The 25,554-nt window shown below is 50.6% G+C and overlaps 2 protein-coding genes across 2 annotated transcripts in view; both read right to left on the bottom strand.

Annotated features, from left to right (window-relative positions):
• LOC135299814 (zinc finger protein 271-like) overlaps window positions 1-25,554 on the bottom strand; it is a 593,489-nt gene that overhangs the window by 249,861 nt on the left and 318,074 nt on the right. The window lies entirely within an intron of this gene.
• LOC135299792 (uncharacterized) lies at window positions 12,104-16,306 on the bottom strand. Its single transcript, XM_064419214.1, has 9 exons — window positions 16,239-16,306; window positions 16,050-16,151; window positions 15,502-15,609; window positions 14,781-14,852; window positions 14,344-14,415; window positions 13,921-14,034; window positions 13,127-13,292; window positions 12,562-12,632; window positions 12,104-12,189 (listed from the first exon to the last, which is right to left on the bottom strand). The coding sequence occupies exons 2-9, from the start codon at window positions 16,078-16,080 to the stop codon at window positions 12,104-12,106; spliced, it is 720 nt and encodes a 239-aa protein (XP_064275284.1). The 5' UTR covers window positions 16,081-16,151; window positions 16,239-16,306.

Below are 25,554 nucleotides of genomic sequence, written 5' to 3'. Positions count from 1 at the left end.
TTAGGGCATATACCTCGCAGTTTGTGCAGAGCAATTTGAGGGTAATTTCCCTTTTTCTTTGTTTTCCTCTGCTTCAATAATGGCATATCCTGATGCCCATTTTCCCATTACTGTTTGGGAGGATCCATCTATATACTGGATCCTTCCATATGGTAAGGGGTCTTCTTCTAGCTCTTCTCTTACATTTGTTTGCATCTCAATTAGCTCTATACAATTATGCTCTAAATTTTCCATTTTTGGTTCCCCGGTTAAGAATTGAGCAGGATTTCAACCTTTTGAGGTAACAATCTCTAGATTCTTGACATTCATCAGGGTTATTTCATACCTCAGGATTCAGCTGTGTGTTAGCCACTGAGGAGTTTTTGGCTTAACACTGTCCTCAAATAATGGGATGTGTGTACTGAAATCCTTCCATTTAATGTAGGATTTGGAGTGTCTTCTAATAAGGTAGCTGTGGCTGCCACAGCTTGAATACAGGCTGGCCACCCTCTTGCAACCACATCCAATAATTTTGACAGATAAGCCACCAGCTTCCTGCTTCCCCCCCAGCCTTGGGTTATCACTCCATATGTTATCCATTCATTAACATTAACAAACAGATCAAATGGTTTTCTTCAATTAGGCAGACTCAAAACTGGGGTTTTTGTCAATTGAGCCTTTAAGTCTTGGAACCGTTCGGTATCCTCCAGAGTCCAGACTACAGGTTCTGTCCTTGTTAATTTTTCATACAAAAATTTTACAGCTTGAGTATACTGATCAATCCATAATATACAAGAGCCCATTAGACCTATTAGCTTTCTTACATCTTTTTTAGTCTTGGGTGGTGGAATTGACAGGATCCCCACAACTCTTTCAGGACTGAGCTTTTTCTACCCTTTTCCAATTAGATGTCCCAGGTACTTTATCTCTTCTTCTACAAATTGGAGGTTTTTCTTTGATCCTTTTAATTCTTTATCTCCCAGAAAGTTTAGTAAACTTATACTGGCCTGTTTGACTTGTTCTTGATCTTTGCCTGATATTAGCAGGTCATCCACATATTGTAGAATTTGTATTTCTTCCCCAGGTACAGAGGATTTTAAAGGATCCTCTAAGGCTCGTCCAAATAGGTTAGGGGACTCTGTGAATCCCTGTGGGAGGCAGGTCCACCTGTGTTGTTGTTTACATTTGCAGTGTGGGTCTTCCCGTTCAAAGGCAAACAAATTCCTGCTCCCCACCTCTAATGGACGGGCCCAGAAGGCATCCTTCAAATCTGTTACTGAGAACCATGCATGCTCTTGTGGAGTTTGACTAAGAAGAGGATATGGATTTGATACTATTGGCTATCTGGAAATTGTTTGTTAATTTCCCTCAAATCCTGCACCAATTCATAGGTTCCGTCAGCCTTCTTGACAGCTAACATTGGTGTATTATGTGGTGACATGCATGGTTCTAGTACGCCTTCTTCCATGAGTCCCTGGATCACAGCTGTTAGTCCTCTCTGGCCTTCAGGGGAGATGGGGTATTGTTTAACCTGAGCAGGGGGAATTTCTGACTGCATTTCTGTCTTAATTGGTGGGATATTTAACAACCCTGGTCCTCCTCCTTCCGCCCAGACTACTGGGTTAATTTCTCCCAAATCCTGTCCAGTTAACATTATTTGGGGTACCAAATCCTCCCCTCCTTTGGCACTACTGCAATTCCCATCTTTACTTGCAAGCCTCGCCCCAGTAAGTTACAAGTTATTTTTGGGATATAAAGGAAATCATCCCTACATTCCTTTGAATTGCCTTGTATAATTATGCTCTCTGTAACCTGGGCTCCGAACGGTTCCCCTTTTGCTCCCCACATTTGGCAGATCTTTTTGCTTAGCTGAGCCCCTCTGGGAAGCTTTGTCACACAGGATCGATCAGCACCTGTGTCCATTAAAAACTCATATTCTTCACTCTGGGGACCAATTTCTAAGTTTATCAGGGACTCTATCTAGTGTCCAATCTCATCCCCCACAGCGTCGACCCCTGACACCTCTAATCATCATCTCCTCTCAGAATCTTCTCTAGGATGTGACATTCACATTCTCTGAAAAATCCCTTTGCCCAGGGTTTTTCTCCTGGGAAGCTGAAAGGTAGTGAGAGAGGCCTCAGAGAAAAGGAAAACAATTCTTATCTCCTTTGCTGCTCCTGTGTTGTGCTCGTCTGGAATGTGTTTGGACATTGTTTACCCAAGGGTGATTGCCGCTTTGGACTCTGGTGTGAGTTGTTTTGACTCATTGGCCAATAAGTGCCAAGCTGTGTTGGGACTCTGGAAAGAGTCACGAGTTTTCATTATTATCTTTTTAGCATTGAGTAAGTATCTTTTCCGTATTCTTTAGTATAGTACAGTATAGTATTCTTTAATATAATATAGTATTATAAAGTAATAAATTTGCTTTTGGAGAACATGGAGTCCTCCACGTCATCCCTGCCTTCATTGGGGCCCTTTGTTTACAATACTAGGGTGTCCTGTTCTTTCTCAATTGCTTCATCCATTTGTAATTTTTTTACAGGACTGCTTAACATGCTTTCTTTAGCCACAGTAACAGCAATACACATAATCTAATGGTGTTTTTTTCCATTTACCCAGCTTCACTTTATTTTCTGCTCCCCCTTTTGGCTCCCCTCTTCCCACTTCTAGGCTTCCTCTTGTTACTGCCACCATAATTTTTGCTTTTGTTCTGTTCTCCTCATGTCTCCTTAAATAAATTTTCAGAGTTTCCCAGATCCTTAATTCCCCTTTCTTGCCAGTCTTCCAATTTTTCCAGTCTTTTAATTTTTCTAATTTCTGCCTGATGTCAGGCCAACCTTTGGTAACAAACCATACTTTTAATAATACTTGGCCCTCTGGTCCATCAGGATCGATGCTGGAATGTAACTGAAAATTTTGTTTTAATCGATTTAGCCATGCCCCTGGGGACTCATCCTTTTCTTGACTCCCATCAAATGCTAATTGCTGCCTTTGGGTACAGATTCTTTTATGCCTCTTACAATTAGGTTCCTGTAGTCTTGCATGTTTCCCTGGCCCTCTTCCTGGATGGGATTCCAATTTGGGTCCACTACAGGCAGTTTTTGCTCACCTGGGGGTCTGGTGCAGTTTTCCTTCTCCCAGATCTTAACCCTGCTGGCCTAATGAGGCATATCTCCTCTGGGGAGAAGAGGATGTTCATAACAGAATGCAGCTCCCCCCAGGTATATATATTGGGACCCAGGAACTGATCTCATTGCTGTGCTGTCCCAATGGGATCTTCTACCAGGTTACCCAGTTCCTTTTTCAAGGTTCTTTCTTCAGAGGCTGTCAGGGGTGCATTTACAAACCTATTCCTCCTACGCCCCCTCCTAGAGGGACTTCCCTCAGGGGAAACAGCCTGTCCAGATTTACCTCTGGCCTTACACCCCTTTTTGATCTGGTATTACAGTAAGGGCCAGCATCTGAAGGGTTATTCGACTGGCTCTCTAATTCTTTGTTATCATTTTCGGAAAGGTGCAGTTGTTAGGTTGGAGGATATATGCAGAGGCTTTTTCTCAGGGAAAAGTGTTGTATTCTGACTTAGAGGTTGAGCATGCTGCAGGTTAGTGGGTGTAGGGGGCAGCAGAGGAAAAGCATCAAGGGGTGGATATATATGGGGGAGTGGAGTTGTTGGAGGGGGTAAAAATAACATGGAGATTCCCTGAGGATACAGAGGAGAGGTGGGGATCACTGGAGGGGGTAAAGGTTGGTTTTGAGAAGCAGGAGGCTGGGTGTTAAGCAGGGGGGGGTGGCTTGATAGTTGGGAAGAAGAGTTGGTGGGGCTACATAATCAAGGGGATCCCACCTCTTTTGAATAACTCTCTTGTTTTCTTTATCCTTTCCCTCAGATTTCTGCTCTTTATCTTTTTTTTACTTTGTATACCTTTGAATCTCCTTCTAAGAATTTGACCCAGCAAGTAACTAACTCTACTTCTTCTGCATTAGGGCTTTCTTGGTTACACACTTGCTGATATAATAAATTACATAACCACTTGCGAAAAATGCCAGTCACTTGTTCTAAAATTTTAAAAGTTTAATAATAAATAAAATAGTTTTAAAATGAGTAATAAAAATTAGAGCAATATTAATTTGGACAATCAGAGTTAGGACAATAAAGGAGAATAAAAAGCAATTTTTTTCTTTTTATTCTCCTTTATTGTCCTAACTCTGATTGTCCAGATGCTTCTTGGGCACCAAGGCCCCAAAAGCATGGCTTGCTAACAAAGGATTAACCCTTAAAAGCAATAGCCTGTTGTATATTCATATATCTCATACATGATTCAAAAATTCTTTTCAAACAAAAGGTGTCTTCTGCTTAACTTCTGCTCCCCCCTCATTTTGTAAATCAATTCCTCTGCCTCTTTCGAGTCTGGAAGAAGTCTGGTTCTTCCCGATAAGAAGTTAATAATTCTTCTCGTGGAATTTTGGTGTCTTGGAGCTGTTATATCTATGCGCAGAATTTCTTCATTCTCTCACAGATTCCTTGAGCTAGTTACAAAACATATCTTACATCATATAGGGTCTATTTTAATATTATGCTGTAGATGAAAAACTTTATTTACCACACTACTTAAAAGGATTAATACAACATAACTTTCTAACATAACACATATAGCATTCATTTTAATAATTGCTGTGAAAAACGCCAACCACTTGTTTTTAAAATTTTTAAAAGTTTAATCATAATAAAATGATTATAACAATAGTAATATAATTAGAGTAATAAAAATTTGGACAATTTGGATTCAGATAATATGAGACAATAAAAACAAAGAGTTACAGACTTTCGTGTACCTTTTTCTGGGCAACACAAGCCCGAAAAAGGACACCTGTTAACAGAGGATCAACCCTTAAAAACAACAGCCTATTGCATATTCATACATCTCTTACATGATGCATAAATTCTATTCAAACACAGGATTCTGTCTGTTCATCGTCAACTTCTTTGTCTTAATGCTAATGCCAGCTTCATGTCTGAGTGAGACAGGAAGAAGTTAGTTTACTGCTGATAAGGGAACAATAAATTCTCTTTCTCGGAAAGTTGTAGGTGTCCTGTGGCTGCTAGCTGGTGCAAGTCCTTTCTTTAAAAAAATGTCATACATAGCATACTTTCTATTTTAACTTTCTATTATGATAAAACCTCCAACTATATTTAACACACGACTTAAGAAAATTAATACAGCATAACGTTGTAGCATAACACATAAAAGATTCATTTTAATATTTACGAAAAGCCAATCATAAAATACGCATTTTTGACAATCTCTCTGGGCAGAGCCATCCCAGCTCTGCTCGACTCCTGGCTGCCTCCCACTGCTTCTGTTTGTCCCCCTGCCTGCTTCCCTGCAGGCAGAGCTAAATCTAAAGCCTGTCCAGCAGCTGTAACCAGAGTCTGGGGTGCTAAAAGTGGCAAAAACCCTGGAAGAGGCTTGGTGGAGGAATCTCTATGAAAAGAATTCTCAGAACTGCAAAACAATCTGCCCGCCTGAGCCCAATCTGAGGGAATGACTTCCCGGGAAGAAACCATGGCAGGGGTGATTCCCACAGCCCCTTGGCCAGGCAAAGTGGATCTGGAGCCCCCCTTGGCAGACCCCGCTGAACAACTTCAGAACAAGATCCAACCACAACTTGTTTGGAAGAGGAACAGGGCGCAGAAACAGCAGCCCTCGTTTTGCAAACCTTCCCCAAACTCTCATCTCTCACACCCGTTTGACTCCCAATCTCCCCAGAACACGACTCCTTAACCCCCAAATTCTCGGAGCACAACGAAAATCCTGAATGCTTTCCCAGGAAATCCAGGGGTGGATGATTTTGCAGAGAAATGGAGGATGCCTGGTCACAGCATCAGAGGCACAGGGAATCCTGGAAGAAACAGAGGACACGACCGAAGCTGGAAGCTGATCTGATTCCCCCTTTGCGGGGATTGGGATGCTGTCCACACTGCCTGGGGAAACCCCAGACATGCCAGGAGAAGGGAAAAAGCTACAAACAAAACCCGAGATCCTCCCAGAGATGGACAAAGACCTAGCACCACTCGGAATTAACATCTTAGAACTAGGTGTTCTGTTTTGGTGTTTGAGAAAGTCTCTGTTACGATCATTCTGTTTAAAGCTCTATGATAAAGCTCTGGAAACAGGTTTGATTAAAGTCTCTTCCTTTTGAGAGAGACTAGATTGTAAATTTTCCAGTTTATCCGGTCCCAGAAATCAAAGGTAAAATCAGACTTCAAGTCTATATTTTGAGTATTCGCTTTTACCCAGATTAATAAGTCTTTTCGTTCATGTTTTGAGCTGTCTGAATGTCCTTTTTCCTGTAAAATTGTCTGAAGCCAGTAAAAGACATCCCCTCCTGTTTTAGATAGATGGTTTCCCATCTCGTTGCCCAGGAGCCCCTAAAGTTGCTACTTGTTACTTACAAGCATACCAGCGACAGACAACAAAGGGCATGATCCATTCCTCCTTTTAACAGCCTGGGCCTCTGGCAATTGCACTGTCCACGGTCTTATTTTTTATTTTTTATATTCCTCTAGTCTACAAATCCTCCTCACTGAGGAGCACCATTTATTGCCGGCCGGGGGGGTCTACGTACAAATCACGAACAGGATGGGACTGCTGGGGAACGCGTCTCGAGCTGTTTCTTTTCCAGCATCAGTCCCATTACATGGTTATGACAATGGGAAGATGCCAGCAGCTCACATCCCTGGCAGCAGACCAAGAACTTAATGTTACAACTTACTTTAAAAGTTTTTTGACCAATCACACAAAGCAAAAGCATATTGACAGTAGTTCTATCAGTGAGAAACAACTGCTCACTTTGAAAATTTAAAAAAGGTTTATTAAACCTTAACAAAAATACAGCAAAGGACAACATAAGAAAAAATTTGCAGTGCTGGGAACTGCCCTCATGGAGACCACGTGTCTGATTAATTTTCAAGATTGGTACTCAGACTTTTCTACCCCTGAGAGTTGCTTCCGACAGCCCTGGGCCCTGCCAAAGTCTGTCAGTCAGTTCTTTGCCATTTATCGGTGGAAATTGCTTTCTTGTAACTTGATGGGAGATCAGGTGTTGCCATGCTGCACCCCCTTGGCAACAAGCTTCTCCATTCCCAACTGCCCCAGGTAAGGGACACGTGCACGCCGCCTTCTACATGACCTTGACAACCCCGGCTGCCTGATGGTAACAATACATGGGGGGAAAGGGGAACTATGGGGAGAACAGAGGACATCTAAACTAAAATAACATAACTACACATCACTGTTGCTTGGCCCAGCTGGATGGTGACAGAGGGGCAACAATCCCCCTCCCCCGAGCTCCACTAAATCCCAGCTGCCAGTGATGGCACAGCATGAAACAAAGGAACAGCAAGATGGGTCCCGGGGTAACTTTATTTGATGGTAAAACTTCCCCTCTTCATCATCCCAGGACCCTGAACTGAGGGCAAACAGTAACTTATAGACAGGGGCAGGTCCCAGCGGGAGGATACAACCTTTAACAAATCAGGAAAATTGGGAGTAAAAACAAGGCGGGAAATACAATGTAGAAACCAATAAAGAACTTCAAGGGAGCAAAAGAGTTTCAGTGAACAAATAAAGTTTGAAGAAATACAAAACTGAAAATTCTCGAGGGGAGGCAGCCTCTGGGAGAAACTGGCATCTAATAAAAGAAAAGTGCGGAAAGTTCTGGGAAAAGGGCAGGGACAAAAGGAACAGCATAAGGAAACTTCAAAATTACAAATCAAATTAATAAAAGAAAAACCACATCACAGTACACAGAGCTCCATAATTAAGCTTCAGACTTCCTAATATTCAACTAGATGCAATTTTCCATTCATTTAATATTTGTTAGTCTCAAGTCACATAGTTTTTAGTATTTGTTTTCCTCCTGGACCCAGATTTCTTGGCCTCTGATGTTAATAAAAAGTCCACCCTCCTTGATTTTCGTCCCAGCCTCTTGCAGACCAGGTGTCTCCAACTATGCCAGGGGGCAGTGTCTGGGGAAGATGTTCCTTGATGTTTGCTGATGGTCATTATCTTTTTGTGGACCTTTTGGGTTATTCCCAGTTCATTGAGATGTTAAGCTCATTTCCCTTGAGAGTGGTGCAAGATCCCTTAAAAAAGCCATGAGAATTCCTTTCCCCAAGGCAAAGGCAAACCAAGCCTGACTGGAGACATGAAACAAAAATTAAACTTGGCATATTATCCAACACCCATGTGCAGCGCAGGTGCCCAGCTGCTGAGTCTCGGGAGAAGGCTGAGGGAAATGCACCCACTAGGCCCCCTCTGCAGCTCACTCAGCCTCTGGTGCAGAAGTTTGGATGCCTGCAGGGGTTGCTTGTCTCCTCTGGGTTTGTTCTTCCCTCTGGGAGGGCCCCAATGGAAATTAGTTCCATTTCCCCTGCAGACCAGAGTGGCAGTGAGTCACTGCAGGCTGCTGATAGTCTGATACAAGGAAACAGGTGTGCATAAAAATCACGCTGTGAAAAGCCAGTGTCCATAAAGGAGCCAGAGAAGTCCTGCAGCTTTGTTTGAACATAGGGAGAGAGTCCATTGGGACATCCCCTTGTGGGGTTGTCTCTCTCAGCTCGTGGGGAGCACAGCCTCCTTTTAAACCCCCGGCCACATGTTGGCCTCTTCCTTTCCCCACTGGCTGAGGTACTGGGGCAGGGGACTCCAGGGACCTTTGTACCCTCTTTTCCTTTTGCCAGCTATTAGTTCTGGTCTCCATCCAAACCCAGTGCGAAGGTGGGATGAGCGTGTTAGTCCTGACCAGGATGGGCTCCCTGCACTCCCAGCCCCTCTGCAGCCTGTGCTTTTCCGTGCCCCACTTGGCTCTTCAGGTGGCAGATGGCTTGGGGCAGGTTACTCCAGGCACACAGCGGTGCCCGTGGAGGCCCAATCCCTAAAGCTCTCCCAGAGCTGTGCTTGGCTCCAAATCTCGTCTGCATCCACCTGATTTTAAAGACTGTAGCACATCTGCAGTTTCAAGGGGTAGTACAGCCAGTGCTGCACTCTGAGAAATAAGTCCACAGTCTGAGATGTTGATGTAATTTAACTAATTTGTGGCTCATTGTGATGATGATGATGATGATGATGATTGTATCCCAGAACATTTCCTTTTTTTTCCTCCCCCAAATAAAATGGTGCCATTCAGCTTCTGGAGGAAAGAACTGTCAAAGGTGCTGTTTGTCAGTCATGGAGGGGGAGGTGCGGGGGAGTAAATTAGGGCCTGGAAGGATGCTCTGGTGGGCTCCAGCATTTAAACAAGTTCCTTTGATACACAGACTGGGTAATTTTCAGTACTAAAGGGCTGCATTAAATGGTTTTCCAGGCCGTATGCTGCCCAGAAAGCGTTGAAAACCCATGGGAGTTTAGGCTCCATGAGAAAGGCAGCATCAGTTCCTGTGCCAGGTGAAACACAGCATTCAGAAGCTCAGCTTGTGTTTCGAGAAGCCACCAGCCTAATGTAAGCATGGCCAGAAAGCTTTTCCAATCCAGCTGAGCGGCTGTGGCAGAGCTGTTGTGTTTTACAGCAGCTCCATGGCAGTGCAGCAGCTGCAGGAGAGGGCTCAGGACAGGCTTGGGGGGAGCGGGGCGGCAGGAAGCTGAGAGAAGCCTCTGCTCTGGAACTGAGGCAGTTCTTGGCAGAAGCAAACAAAGATGGTGACTTGAAGAGATTCCTACTGTGCTCAAAGCTTGCCTCTGAAGACCAAGAGGCGAGCTTCTCAGAAATCCCAGAAAATATGAGAAAAAAGGTTCTTGGTTACTTGTGAGAAGATACAAATCTGCCCTGGGCAATGAGCCTCTGCAGTAGACTATGTTTCTTCAGTGAACTTAGTTCTTCCAGGAATAAAGATTACCAATTAAATGTAATAGTTTTTTAATTCTAGAAGTGCGAAAATGTTCTATGTGTTTCCAAATTCTAAAACTACGTTGAAAAATATAGAACTATTGTGGAAAAGGGGAAGAACTATTAGGGGAATAGTTTATGAAAAATGTTCCTAAATCTTGCAAAATTAAAAATAACTATAGTAGCTCCTAGTCTCAGGAGACCCATGCCCGGCTGTTGCCAGCACAAATCTGGCTGTGCCCAGAAAATCAGCACAGGCAGGGCTGGTGCCACCACATAGAGAGCAGAGGTGAAAGATGCTGATCAAGACCTTCTCTGGCAGGAGGGGCCCACCTTCAGTCCCGGCTGGACACCAGGGCCAGCACGTTCAGGGACAGAGGCTCCTGTTCTGGGTGGTGGTGGCAGCAGCACATGCCCAGAAATAAGCTGGTCATGCAGCCATGGCAGGGACAACGGACACTGGCACAGAGATTGAAGATGACAGGCCCAGTTCTCCATGACTGAGGCCATTGGCCGGTCTTGTGAATTTCCAGAGGTGCTCCTGTGGAGAGAGGAGGTGGCTGAGGCCCCAGCTGCCAGTGGCACACAGGGACTCTCGTGCACAGCAGGGCCCAGAGCTGGCAAGGCTCCCCAGCACGGCTGGAGCTGCTGGCACAGCTGGGCCCAGCTGGACAGCTGCCCCTCAAGGCCCCGGCCAGCAGGGCACGGCTCTGGGCAGGGTCCCTGGCCAGGAGCGGGCCCCAGAGCGCCTCTGCCTTTCAAGGGCAACCTCGGCCCTGCTCTTTCTCCTCCCCACCTCCCTCTGCCTCTGCCCCGTGCCCCTGGGGCTGCTCTTGGCCAGGCAGCCTCAGTGGGAGCCAGCACTGGCTGCAGCTCCAGCGGGGCCCCCAGGACAAGGCCCAGCAATTGAGAGGCCAATGGAAGCACTGGGCAGCAGCACAACCCTCAGCAGAGTTGTTTGGAGAACCATGAACTGGCCACAGCTCCACTGCAGCCTCAGTGGGAATGCTTCCTGTCTACATTAGACTTTCAAAAGAAACTCTTTCAGGGAAAGATGACCACTCCCCATTTCTTCTTCCAGTTACACCAGATTTTGACACAGCACAACATGAGAATAAGGTCCAAAAATAGCAGGCCTGCCATTAACCTTGCCCAGCAGCCTGTTCCCATATAGAAGACACTTCTGAGGCCTTTCTGGGCATCACGAACATGTGTTGTGGTGCCGGCTGCATCTGTGGGAGCGATGGGGAGCGTGAGCCCGTGCTGTGCTGTACTGCTGAGCTGGCAGCACGCTGGATATGGGCAGGACGTTCTCTGTTTCCCCCAGAGCTGGGGCCTGCAGGCACCTTGCCGGCCCTTGGCACAGGCTGTGCCAGCCAACAAAGCCCAGCAGGCCGGGAGGAGAGCCCAGGGGCAGCGCAGCTGCTTGGGCAGTGGCTGCTGCCAGGGACACGGGCCAAAGCCATCCCTGAGCAGCCACTGCCAGCCCTGGCCCTCCCTGCCCCGAGACAGCTCCCCCAGCCCCAGGGGACAGGCTCAGGCCCACTAAGGACACACTGAAGCCTTGCTCCTCCCCTCTGTCCTTTCCCCACCATGGGCACCTCGTGCAGACACTCCCAGGTTTCGGGATGTGTCTCCCACAGAGGGACCCCAGCAGGACTGCTCAGAACCTGAGTGCCCTGAGCCTGCTTGGGATAATTCCCCTGAGCTATGCCAGTCTTTTCAGGCTGAGTAAGACTAAACATTAAGAATTAAAAGCAATTTTACTTTTATTGCCAATGTGTCAGAAGATTCTAGGTTTCCCTGACTGTAAAGCTACTTTATCAATTACAGAACTGTTGGAGGAAAGGGGAACAAATATCTGGTGTCCGTATTCTATGAAAAACATTTCTCAATGCTACAAAGGAAAAACATATCTAAATGTTTCAAAAGAAAAGACAAAGATAACATGAGAGTGCTGTTGGTCGAATGAGCCCCATGCCCAGCTGCTGCCTGCCCATGCCTGGCTGTGCCCAGACGAGCAGCTCCGCCAGTGCGGGTGGTAGCACACCGACACCTGAGCTGAAGCTGGACTCAAGCCTGTGATAGATGAATAATGCGACAGTTGACTCTCACAATTAAAGGAAAAATGTCATGTATATATGTTAAGAGAAGTTTTATATATTTATAGATAAGTTTTACCCCCTGATGTGTTATCTTGGCGTTACCTAAGTTTGGGACATATAAGAGGGTCAAATTGCTACGACAGCAGCACCTGACCTCCAAGTGAGATGTAAGGAAGTAAACTCCACCACTGGGCATCAAAGAAGGAGTCGATGGACAGAACTTTAAGAAGGGCAAAAGAGTTAAAAGGTGAAACCTCCATTGTGTGGATGAGAATGTGGTGGGAAAAAACCTCTACTCCCGACGACGTAACATTTTCCTTATTCAGTGTCCTGTTATATTTCTAATAAGGTTTTTAATAAACATTTAAAATTTTTACAAGTAAATATAACTTCTGGAACAATCCATTCCCTGGCTAGAGGGCTGCACCTCCTGTCCTGGATGGAGAGCGACGCCAGGCCCTTCAGGGAGAGACGGTTCTGTTCTAGGTACTGGCTACAGCATATTTCCAGCAATAAGCTGGTAATACACCTCTGGAAGGGACAATGGACACTGGCACGGAGATGCATGATGACAGGCCCAGTTCTCCCGCACTGAGGCCTTTGGCTGGTCTTGTGAAGTTCCAGAGGTGCTCCTGTGGAGAGAGGAGGTGGCTGAGGTCCCAGCTGCCAGTGGCACACAGGGACTCTCGTGCACAGCAGGGCCCAGAGCTGGCAAGGCTCCCCAGCACGGCTGGAGCTGCTGGCACAGCTGGGCCCAGCTGGACAGCTGCCCCTCAAGGCCCCGGCCAGCAGGGCACGGCTCTGGGCAGGGTACCTGGCCAGGAGCGGGCCCCAGAGCGCGTCTGCCTTTCAAGGGCAATCTTGGCCCTGCTCTTTCTCCTCCCCACCTCCCTCTGCCTCTGCCCCGTGCCCCTGGGGCTGCTCTTGGCCAGGCAGCCTCAGTGGGAGCCAGCACTGGCTGCAGCTCCAGCGGGGCCCCCAGGACAAGGCCCAGCAATTGAGAGGCCAATGGAAGCACTGGGCAGCAGCACAACCCTCAGCAGAGTTGTTTGGAGAACCATGGACTGGCCACAACTCCACTGCAGCCTCAGTGGGAATGGTTCCTGTCTACATTAGACTTTCAAAAGAAACTCTTTCAGGGAAAGATGACCACTCACCATTTCTTCTTCCAGTTACACCAGATTCTGACACAGCACAATATGAGAACAAGGTCCAACAGAAGCAGGCCTGCCATTAACCCTGCCCAGCAGCCTGTTCCCATATGGAAGACACTTCTGAGGCCTTTCTGGGCATCGCAAACACGTGTTGTGGTGCTGGCTGCATCTGTGGGAGCAATGGGGAGCGTGAGCCCGTGCTGTGCTGCACTGCTGAGCTGGCAGCATGGTGAATAAGGGCAGGACGTCCTCTGTTTCCCCCAGAGCTGGGGCCTGCAGGCACCTTGCCGGCCCTTGGCACAGGCTGTGCCAGCCAACAAAGCCCAGCAGGCCGGGAGGAGAGCCCGGGGGCAGCGCAGCTGCTTGGGCAGTGGCTGCTGCCAGGGACACGGGCCAAAGCCATCCCTGAGCAGCCACTGCCAGCCCTGGCCCTCCCTGCCCCGTGACAGCTCCCCCAGCCCCAGGGGACAGGCTCAGGCCCTGTCAGGACCCAGCGCAGCCCCTGCCCAGTCGGGAGCCAGGGCTGGCTCTGGCCCTGGGCTGGCGGCAGGGCTCCCGCTCGGGGCTGCTCCTGTGCCTTGGGCCTCTGGGCACTCAGGGCCAGCTCCGCAGCAGCTGCAGCGCCAGGGACGTTGCTGCACCAGTCCCGTTTCCCCGGGGCTCTGAACCAGCTCCAGAGGCCTGGAAGCCAAGGCGCCTCCAGCTTTGGCTGCTGCCGGGATGGGCAAGGGCAGGCCCTGGGGGAAGAGCTGCTGCCACACAGCCCCGGTCAGGGCTGAGCCCGGCATAGCAATTACCTGCTGTGCCTGTGCCCGTGTCTGGCATCGCCTTCCTTCCTGCAGCAGGGGCTACCCATGAGGATATGCTTCCTCCAGGATGTGCCTCCTTCTGCACAGATGTTTGGTCCATCACTTCAGACAGGAAAAAGGACAGTTGGATTAGATGGAAGAGTTCCTGATTTGGGTGCTGGCATCTTCAGGATGTCATGTGCGTTAAACATGGGGATACGTTTAAGAAAATGTCTTGGCTTTCAGGGCAGGGTCAGGGCTCTCCTGTTTCCAAACCGCTGCCGTGCCTGAGCCACAGGAGCAGGGAGGGGATCGCGCATGGCGAGGGCACACACGTGCATGGTTCTGTGCTGGCACCTGCAGCGATGCCCCCCTGGCCCCGCTTTGGGCTCTGAGCTAGCAGCTCTCCCAGGGGGAAAGGCCTTGACCTACCCTCACCATCTCCCAGAGGCTCCGTCCTGGACGTGGCTTGGGAAGCTGCACCACCTTCACCAGCAAGTTCAGCTGCAAAGAAAGGCAGGACAGAAGAGCTCCTGTGGCACTGCAGGAGATCCTCAGGCTGCCCACAAGGCTCAGCCCCAGGGCACAGCCCTGGGCCCGGCCCCTTCCCTCTCTGCTCTTCTCTGTGGCTGCACAGAGCACATGGAAGGACACATGGGCATTTCACACGGGAGGAAGATGGACAGCTAAATGCTCCTTCCTCCCACTGACAGTGATCCTGTGGGATCCCTCAGGGCTCCAGAAGGGAGCAGAGCAAATTTTCCATATTCCATCAACCTTCAGATGATCTTAAGTGAAAGGGCAAATGTATGAGCTCTTGCCACCTGGTCACTGTGTATTCTCTCAGGAAAGGTACATTGAGCACTTGCCTCCAGGATTTCCCATGAGTCTCAAGCCATAATCCAGCAGCTTTCCCAGATAATCCATGTCTTGATCCCAACCTAGAAGTTTGCAAAGATCAGAACCATTTCCATGATGTGCTGGAATCCCCTTCTGCCTCAGGGAACTGGGCACTGCATATAGATCAGGTAAGGCCATGGGAGCCAGATGTGAATGGACAAGGCCAAAGCTGCTCAGGGGCCTGGGGAGCTCTGGGCAGGCTCATGGTCAATCCCTATCTTATTTGCAGACCCTGTACAACATCCCTGGAGAGGTGGCTGGAGCAGCCCAGGGCCCGTGGCAGTTCTCTCAGTCGCACAAGGAAAATGCTCCTTGAATCCCTGGGGAGAACTGCAGCAGGCAGTGCTGCAAGTATCCCTCGCAAACTCCCTCCTGCCTGTCCTCCCAGCCGCCCTTCCTCCATCTGGGCTGGGAGAGCTCCCACAGCCCAAGGGGACCCAGCCAGGCCCTCTCAGGACACACTGGAGCCTTGCTCTGCCCCTCTGTCCTTTCCCCACCATGGGCACCCCGTGCAGTCACTCCCAGGTTTCAGGAAGTGTCTCCCACACAGGGACCCCAGCAGGACTGCTCAGTACCCGAGTGCCCTGAGCGTGCTCGGGATAATTCCTCTGGGTTGTGCCCTCACTTCCAGGCAGCAGAGACAGCAGCTCAAGCCTCAGCAGGGCTCAGGCCCAGAGGCACAGCAATTACCTCCTGTGACTGTGCCTGTCATCGCCTCCAGTCCTACAGCAGAGTCTGTCATGGAGCCACTGCTTCCTTCGGGAAACGCCGCCTTCTGCCCAGCCTCTCCATCCACTTCTGGAGAAAGGAAGAGGGACGGCTGGATCAGGTGGGGCTGTTCCCCATTGGGGAGGTGGCATCTTCAGCAGCCAGTACTTGTGAAAGTCATGGTTAAGGATCAGGAATCCACACAATTTTCTGAGTAGGCCAGGGTCCACTTTCATGATAACACCCGCCCTTAGTGATCATCCTGGAGACTATGAAATTTCAGGGAATCTCAGGCCCGTGGTGCAGTTTGGGCTCCCTGTCAGCTGACGCCAAATGCCTTCCTGCAGAGACTGGGCAGAAGCTGCCGCCAGGCCAGGCTGGGAAGTAGCCCTGCGGGGCGTGAAAGCAGCAGTGGGGCAGAGAGGCTGCCATGGATCCCTTCCCGCTGTGCTGGGCACGGTGTGTCCAGATGTGCAGCCAAAGGCCCTGACTGCTGAGTCCCAGGGGAAGCATGAGGGAAATGCACCCACCTTGTTCGGTTTGCAGTAATTCTTTCACCATTAGTCCCGTGATTTTGAGTGGCTCATGGGGTTTCTTGTGACCTGTAGCTTTGTTCTTTCGCCTCGGAGGACCTTAGAGCAACAGAGTTCCATTTCCCAGGAACAGATCCCACAAAAGCAGGGCTCAGCCTGTGGGGTCAGCAGGGACACACTACTCACCCCTGCGATGGGAGCTGGGCTTGCCTGCAACATCCACCAAAGGACCTGGGAAAGTCTTCCCTGCAGGCACACCTGTAACACAACAGCCACAGAAGCTTCTGCCATCTCTGCTGATCTGCACGGGCACCACTGAGCCGCAGGAGCTGTGAGGGGATCGCGCAGGGCAAGGGCACACACGTGCATGGATCTGTGCTGGCACCTGCAGCGCTGTCAGGATATTGTTAAGAAAGACACAGGGACAACTTGCCTCCAGCATTCTTCAAGAGCCTTAAGCCATCATCCAGCAGGGCATCCAAATAGTGCAATTTGCCATCCAGATCTAGAAGGGAGCACAGATCAGAACCATTTCCCTGGTGTATTGTGGCCCCCTCTGCCTCAGATAACGGCATTGCAAGTGGGTTGGGTAAGGTTGTGGGAGCCAGATGTGAATGGACGTGGCCAAAGCTGCACAGGGGCCTCGGGAGCTCTGGGCAGGCTCCTGGCCAATTCCCATCCTCTCTGCAGGCCCTGTGTAACATCCCTAGTGAGGTGGCTGGAGCAGCCCAGGGTGCATTTGGGCTCTCCCACTCCCAGAGCTAAAACTCTTGCTAAAGCACTAGTGAAAAAATGCAGCAGGCACTACCACAATCATCCCTCCCTCCCTCCCTCCCTCCCTCCCTCCCTCCCTCCCTCCCTCCCTCCCTCCCTCCCTCCCTCCCTCCCTCCCTCCCTCCCTCCCTCCCTCCCTCCCTCCCTCCCTCCCTCCCTCCCTCCCTCCCTCCCTCCCTCCCTCCCTCCCTCCCTCCCTCCCTCCCTCCCTCCCTCCCTCCCTCCCTCCCTCCCTCCCCCCTCTCTCCCTCCCTTCCTAATTTCTTCTCTCCCTCTATTCCTCTTCCCCCTGAAATTCCTCCCCGAATGGAAAGGACATAAGCAGGCCCCTCAGGACACACTGGAGCCTTCCTGTCCTGCTCTGTCAATTCCCCACCATGGGAATGCAGTCGCTCCTAGGTTTCAGGATCTGCCTCCTACGCAGGGACCCCAGCAGGACTGCTCAGTACCGAGTGCCCTGAGCCTGCTTGGGATAATTCCCTTGGGCTGTGCCAGTCTTGTCTGGGCTGTGCCCGCACTGCCAGGCAGCAGGGAGGGCAGCTCAAACCGTAGCAGGTCTCAAGTCCAGAGGCACAGCAATTACCTCCCATGCCTGTGCCTGGCATCGCCTCTCTTCCTGCAGCCGAGGCTGGCATGGAGCCAGTGCTTCCTTCGGGAAACGCCGCCTTCTGTACAGCCTCTCCATCCACTTGTGGAGAAAGGAAAAGCAACAGCTCATCAGGTAAGACTGATCCCCACTGGAGAGGCGGCATCTTCAAGAGGCAATTCTTGTCAAAGACATATACATCCTAGGTAGGACAGGGCCCACTTTCATCAAAACACCTGCCATTAGTGATCAGTCTGGAGACTGCAAAATCGCAGGGGCTCTCAGGGTGGGCATGGCCTGTGGTGCAGTTTGGGCTGCCTGTCAGCTGATGCCAAATGCCTTCCTGAAGAGGCTGGGCAGAAGCTGCAGCCAGGCCAGGCTGGGAAGCAGCCCTGCAGGGCGTGAAAGCAGCAGCAGGGCAGAGAGGCTGCCATGGATCCCTTCCCACTGTGCCAGGCACGGCGTGTCCAGATGTGCAGCCAAAACCCCGGCTGCTGACTCCCAGGGGAAGCATGAGGGAAATGTATCCACCATGGCATCATTCCAGATCACTCGGCATCTTCTCCATGTGTTTGGATGCCTCCAGGGACTTACTGTTCCTCCTGGGTTTGTTCTCCATTCTCAGGGGACCTTACGAGGAATATTTCTATTTCCTTGGAACAGATCCCACAAAAGCAGGGCTCAGCCTGTGGGGTCAGCAGGGACACACTACTCACCCCTGCCATGGGAGCCAGGCTTCTCTGTAGGAATCAGCAAAGGAGCTGGAGAAGTCCTCCCTGCAGACACACCTGTAACTCAACAGCCACAGAAGCTTCTGCCATCTCTGCTGATCTGCACGGGCACCACTGAGACGCAGGAGCGGTGAGGGGATCGTGCAGGGCGCGGGCACACACGTGCATGGTTCTGTGCTGGCACCTGCAGCGATGCCCCCCTGGCCCAGCTTTGGGCTCTGAGCTGGCAGCTCTCCCAGGGGGAAAGGCCTTGACCTACCCTCAGCATCTCCCAAAGGCTCTGTCCTGTACGTGGGTTGGGAAGCTGCACCACCTTCACCAGCAGGTTCAGCTGCAAAGAAAGGCAGGACAGAAGAGCTCCTGTGGCACTGCAGGAGATCCTCGGGCTGCCCACAAGGCTCAGCCCCGGGGCACAGCCCTGGGCCCGACCCCTTCCCTCTCTGCTCTTCTCTGTGGCTGCACAGAGCACATGGAAGGACACACTGGCATTGCACACAGGAGGAAGACTGACAACTAAATGCTCCTTCCTCCCACTGACAGTGATCCTGTGGGATCCCTCAGGGCTCCAGAAGGGAGCAGAGCAAATTTTTCAGCCTTTCAACCCTAACAGAACCTTAAGGAAAGTGGCATGAATGAGCTCCTGCCACATTGACACTGATTATTCTATCAGATAAAACAGAAATTCAGAACTTGCCTCCAGCATTTTCCAAGATCTTTAAAGTGTCATTCACCAGTACTTGCAAATAATTTATGTTGCCATCCAAATCTAGAGGGAGCAGAGATCATAACTATTTCCATGCTGAGTTTTATCCTCTTCTGCCTCAGGGAGCTGGGTACAGGAAATGGGAAAGGAAAGGCCATGGGAGCCAGTTGTGAATGGACATGGCCAAAGCTGCACAGGGGCCTGGGGAGCTCTGGGCAGGCTCCTGGCCACTCTCCACCCTCTTTCCCTGCCCTGTGTAACATTCTGGGAGAGGAAAGGGAAATGGGGCTGCCCAGGGCCCCTTGGGACCCTCTCCCTCCCACAGAGGAAACCCTCCCTAAAGCCCTGGGCAAAACCATCCCCAGCGCTTCCCAGGGAGCAGGGAGCGTTGTGCCGGGAAAGGGCAGCCAGGCTGCTGGCTCACCTGCTCGTCGCGCTTGCAGCGGAGCAGCCTGGGCAGCCCTGGCAGGCAGGGCCACGGCCAGGAGGAGCAGGAGCAGGAGGCGCAGAGCAAGGGCCATGGTGCCTTGCCCTCTGCCAGTCCCACAGCTCTTGCTGCCACCGCTGTCCCGACACCGCTGTCCCAATGTCAGCACCGCTGCTGCCACCGCTGCTGCTGCCGCAACAGTTGTGCTCCAGGACTGACTGCTGGCTCCTTGTGCTGCTGTGCAACCACGGGGCTCTGGCACCTCTGGCACCTCTGTGACCTCAGGGCCTGCTGTGACCTCAGCCTGTTGTTACCCCAGAGCCCTTCTGTGACCTCATGGCCTTCGCTGTATCCCCAGAGTGTGCCCCCATCTGTATGAATGGACTGCCCTGATTGTAAATGTTTTGCTTCATCAAAGGGCCATTCACAAAACTTATTTTTCACCTGCTGACATTGCTGGTCAGGCTGTGTCCCTGCAGATGCTCAGTATTCATACAGAATTCACAGAATGACCAGGTTGGAAGAGACCTTCAAGATCATCCACTCCAACCCATGTCCCAACACCACAACTAAACCATGGCACCAAGTGCCACATTCAGTCTTTTTTAAACCCATCCAGGGATGGTGTCTCCACCACCTCCCCTGGCAGGCCATTCCAGAATTTTATCACTCTTTCTGTGGAAAACATTTTCCTAATATCCAACCTACATTTCCCTTGATGCAGCTTGAGACTGTGTCCTCTGGTTCTGTCAGTGCTGTCTGGAGAAAGAAACCAACCCCACCTGACTACAACTACCCTTCAGGGAGCTGTGGAGTGATAAGGTCACTTCGGAGTCTCCTTTTCTCCAGGGTAAACACCCCCAGCTCCCTCAGTCATTCCTCACCAGGGCTTGTGCTCCCAGCCCCTCACCATCCTCGTTGCCCCCTCTGGATGTGCTCGAGCGACTCAATGTCCTTCCCAAACTGATGGCCCAGAACTGGACACAGCACTCGAGGTGCGGCCTCACCAGTGCCAAGTACAGGCACAGAATGACCTCCCTGCTCCTGCTGGCCACGCTGTTCCTGACACAGGCCAGGAGCCATTGGCCTCCTTGGCCACCAGGCCACACTGCTGGCTCATGTTCAGCTGGCTGTGACCAGTGCCCCCAGGTCCCTTTCTGCCTGGCCACTGTCCAGCCACACTATCCCCAACCTAGAACACTGCAGGTGCTTCTTGTGGCCAAAGTGCAGCACTGGGCAATTGCACCTACTGAGCTTCATCCCACTGGACTCTGCCCATTGCTCCAACCATTCCAGGTCTGCCTGCAGAGCCCTCCTACCTTCCAACAGATCAACACACTCTCCCAGCTTAGTGTTGTCTGCAGATTTGCTAATGAAAGACTCAATCCCCTCATCCATGTTGTCAATAAAACCATTGACCAGAGCTGGCCCCAGCACAGAGCCCGCAGGGACACCACTGGTGACTGGCTGCCAGCTGGGTGCAGCACCGTTCACCAGCCCTCTCTGGGCCAGCCATCCAGTTGGTTCTGAGCCCAGCAAAGAGTGTTCCTCTCCAAGCCCTGGGCTGCAGCTTTTCCAGGAGCGTGCTGTGGAAGACAGTGCAAAGGCCTTTCTGCAGTCCAAATAGACACATCCACAGCCTTTCCTGCATCCACCAGGCAGGTCACTTGCTCGTGAAAGGAGATCAGGTTGGTCGGACACGACCTACCCCTCCTAAACCCCTGCTGGCTGGGTCTGATACCCTGGCCATCCTGTAAGTGCTGTGTGATGGCACTCAGTATAAACTGTTCCATCACCTCAGTGGGTACTGAGGTCTGACTGACTGGCCTATAATTACCAGGATCCTCCTTCCCACCCTTGTTGTACATGGGCGTCACATTGGGAAGCTTCCGGTCATCTGGAACCTCACCAGTGAGCCAGGACTGCTGATAAATGATGGAGAGCGGCTTCAGCAGCTCATCTGCCAGCTCCCTCATCACCCTGGGGTGGATCCCATCTGGCCCGATAGATTTAGGAACATCCAAGCAGCTCAGCAGTTCTCTGGCTGCCTCCTCTTGGCTAACAGGGGGCCCATTCTGCTCCCTGACACCATCTACCAGCCCAGCAGGACACTTGTCCTGAGGACAAGTCATCTTCCTACTAAAGACTGAGGCAAAGAAGGTGTTCAGCGCCTCTGCCTTGTCCTCATCTGCAGTTCCTAAATTCCCTCCCACATCAAACAAAGAACAAAGGTTGGTCTTACCCTTCCTTTTATCGGTGATATATTTGTAAATACATTTTTTTATTATCCCTTACAGAAGTCGCCATTTAAATTTCAAACTGAGCTTTGGCCTCCCTAATTTTTTTTTTCCTACGTGCTCTAGCAGCTCCTTTAAAAACTTCCTGAGAGACTTGACCCTCCTTCCAAAGATGATACATCCTCTTTTTATTCCTAAATTCCTCCAAAACCTCCTTGCCCATCCAGGCTGGGCGTTTGCCTCATTGACTCATCCTTTGACACCCAGGGACAGACTGTTCCTGTGCCCTCAAGATCTCTGGTTTGAAGCATGCCCACCTTTCCTGGAGTCCTTGGTTTTTAAGGGCTGCTTACCAAGGAACTCTCTGAAGAAGTCTCCTAAACAGGCCAAAGTCTGCCCTCTGGAAGTCATGTGTAAAAGTCTTATTGATGTTCCTCCTGTTTTCACAAAATACCAAGAATTCTTCATACATTGGTGTTCCCCTGTCTGAGACATAACATACAACAGACCACTCGTGTTTCCTCAGAAAAACAGCCTTGTTTATTGTCTGGAGTGTTCTTTTATAGCCCATTCAAATCTCCTGGGCCGAGACAGCTCATTGGTCTATCTGTGTGCCCCCAGACTCTGAACCAAGACAATGTCTGCATCCTAGGAGAGTTCCCACTGCATGTGAGCTTCTGTCATTCAGACACAGAGGCTAGTTCATGGAGCTGAGCTGGACTGCTTCTTAGAACTTGATTAATGCTGACTACAGATCAGCTTGCAATGCAACAAATTCTATCATTTCATGATCACTGTGCCCCAAGCGGGCTCCAGCCACCACATGTCCCCCCAGCCCACCTCTATCTGCAAACAGCAGATCTAACATAGTCCCTCCCCTGCTGGGCTCGCCCACCTGCTGCAACCAACACTTGTCCTCCACACACTCTACAAATTTCCTGGGCTGCTTTTTTTCTGTTGTATTAAGTTCCCAGCAGATGTCTGACAAGTTGAAGTCGCCTACAAGAAGAAGGGCTGATGATCCTGAAACATCCTCTAGCTGTTTATAGAATGAGATGTCCACCACTTCTTCCTGGTTGGGTGGATGATAACAGACTCCCAGTAGGATGTCAGCCTTGTTGGCCTTCCCCCTAATGCTCACCCATAGGCATTCCACTTCATCATCATTAGTTTCAATATCCATGGTGTCCAAAGCCTCTCTAATATAAAAAAAACCCACGTCTCCACCTCTTCTCCCTTTCCTGTCTCTCCTGAAGAGCTTGTAGCCATCCAGTGTAGTGCTCCAGCCATGTGAGGCATGCCACCACGTTTCTGTGATGGCAATGACATCACAGCTCTGCTGCTGGACCATGGCCTCCAGCTCTTGCTGTTTGTTACCCATGCTGTGTGCACTGCTATCCATGCACCTCAGCTGGGCTGCTGATTTCATCCCTAACTCAGGCTTACCACCCTTGGGCCTGCTTCCAGACAGCCCAGCTGCATCCCGTTCCCTCTTCAAACCTAGTTTAAAGCCCTCTCAACAAGTTCTGCAAGCTCATCAGCTAAAAACCTTCTGCCCTGAACAGAGAGATGGAGCCCATCTGGTTCCAGCAGGCCAGGTGCCATCAAAGCTGCGCCATGATCAAAGAATCCAAAATTCTGCCAATGACACCAACCCTTGAGCCACTTGTTGATGATACGAGCTCTCCTATTGCTTTCACCATTTTTCTCAGCCAGCAAAGGGACTGAGGAAAAGACTACCTGTGTCCCTGTTCTATGAACCACTTGTCCCTGTGCCCTAAAGTGCCTTTCAATGGTCCTGACACTCCTCTTCTCAATCTCATCACTGCCAGCCTGGAGTTTCAACAGTGGATAATAATCAGAGGACTGAATGAGCCCAGGAAGTCCCTGAGGAATATCCTGCACCTGGGCCCCAGGGAGGCAGCAGACCTCTCTGTGGGGTGGGTCCGGTTGACATGGGGCCCTCTGTTCCCCTCAGAAGGGAATCACCCACCACGATTACCCTTCTTTCCTTTTTGATGTTAGAGGTGGCAATCCATGTTACAGATTAATCATAATTGGGAGGCTCTCTGGGCAGATAATTTTCTTCTTAATCATTTGGCTGACTCTCTAGATCCAGGGGCTCATACCTATTCTGAAGTGGCCCCTGGCTAGGGGACGGGGGTCGGGAGGAATTTTTATCATAACCTCCCCGTTCAGGGACCATTTCCACTCCCCTTCATCTACAGGTGTCCTTCTCTTGCCTGACAGTGTGCAGCACAGGAGTCCTGTGACTCTTGCTGGGCCTTCCGTAAGGATGGAAGGGCTGAACTCCATCAATCTATTTCCCTTTCACTTTCCCTGATACTCCTTAGTCTTTAAACTTCCTCCCTAAGCTCGGCCACCAGTGAAAGGAGATCATTCACCTGTTCACACCACAGGCAGCTTTTCTCCTCACTGCCCCCTGAAACCACTGCTAAGCTCAAACACTCTGCACAGGAATGGGTCAGGACAGACACATCCTTTTTGGAGGGTTCCATCTAGTTACTTGTACTAACTACAGTTTTCGATTGCGTAAAAACCACTACTACCAGAAACACCAAAACCACCCAACCAACAGAAACACTGCAAACAACACACAGTAAACCTTCCTAACAAGAAAACCTGCAACCCTGCCTGCTTGCCCTGCCTGTGCACACTGCCTCGTGAATTGTCCCTCAGAGACATGCCAGGGCCCTGTTTGCCCACTCCTGTTTGCCACAAACCCTAGAGGCCTCTCTTAATTCGCCCGCTAACCAAGGAGGGAGGAAGCTGCAGCCCATCCCTGCGTAACTCACAGGCGCTTGATGGCTTCCCTCTTTTCCTGGGCATGCCACTGGAGGAGGTCCAGGCCCAGATGGTCCCAGGCAAGGAAAGGTCCCTCAGCCCAGGGACGCTCAGCATGGGCTGCCCCATCCTCCCCGGGGACCCGCCACTGGTCACAGCAGCCCCTGCCCGGCTCCTGCCTGCCCACACCGTGGCCATCCCCAGCTGCCCCTGGGCACGGAACTCAGCCAGTGCTGATCCTGGCTGGGCTTTGCTGCTGCTACCACCCGGACACTGGGGTGACAGCTCCATCTCTTTAGTGCAAGAGAAGAGCTGGGCCAAGCCCTGCCCACCTTCAGTAGGGGCCAGAGAGCAGGGCTGGTGCCTTCAGGGGGAGAGGACCTTGTCTGGCTGGAGGCAGCATCTGCACAGCCACAAGCTGTTAAAGCAGCTGGCACAGGGACATCAGGCATGGGCATGGAGATGTGCCATGCAATTAGAGGTCCAGTTCTCCCTTAGGTGTTTGGCGGGACATATGAAGGGAGGAAGATACAACTGTGAAAGAGGCCATGGCAAGAGACACAGGGAACAGAGGCTCTGCTATACCTATCATGCACTGCTTGTGCCCATCCTGCAAGCAGAATATCATTGAGATTCATCAAAGTGGAATCAGGGCACGTGTTCCTGTCTTGCTTTGAACCTCTACAAGATCCGTGGGGAGAGTGAGCCCGTGATGTGCTGCACTGCTGAGCTGGCAGCACGGTGGATACGGGCAGGACGTTCTCTGTTTCCCCCAGAGCTGGGGCCTGCAGGCACCTTGCTGGCCCTTGGCACAGGCTGTGCCAGCCAACAAAGCCCAGCAGGCCGGGAGGAGAGCCTGCTGGGCTTTGTTGTTTCTCAGCCAGCAGGAAGCTGAGAGAAGCCCCTGCTCTGGAACTGAGGCAGTTCTTGCACAAGCAAACAAAGATGGTGACTTGAAAAGATTCCCACTGTGCTCAAGGTTTGCCTCTGAAGACTAAGAGTTGAGCTGGTCAAGAATCCCTGGAAATATCTGGGAAATGGTTTTACGTCACTTGGTTGTGACTAGGTACAAAGTTCCCGTGGGAAAAGATCTTTGCTTAAGCATCAGGCTGGGTGTCTTAGGGTGTCTTAGTTCTTCACAGAGTAAAGATTACCACAGAAATGCCATTTTATTTTTTATTGTATAAGTGTAAAAAACTTTCCAGAACTGTAAAACTACTTTAAAAATACAAATGTATT

This window comes from Passer domesticus, chromosome 4, assembly GCF_036417665.1.
Source record: "Passer domesticus isolate bPasDom1 chromosome 4, bPasDom1.hap1, whole genome shotgun sequence".
NCBI lineage: Eukaryota > Metazoa > Chordata > Aves > Passeriformes > Passeridae > Passer > Passer domesticus.
This window is presented reverse-complemented; position numbering and strand designations above follow the sequence as displayed.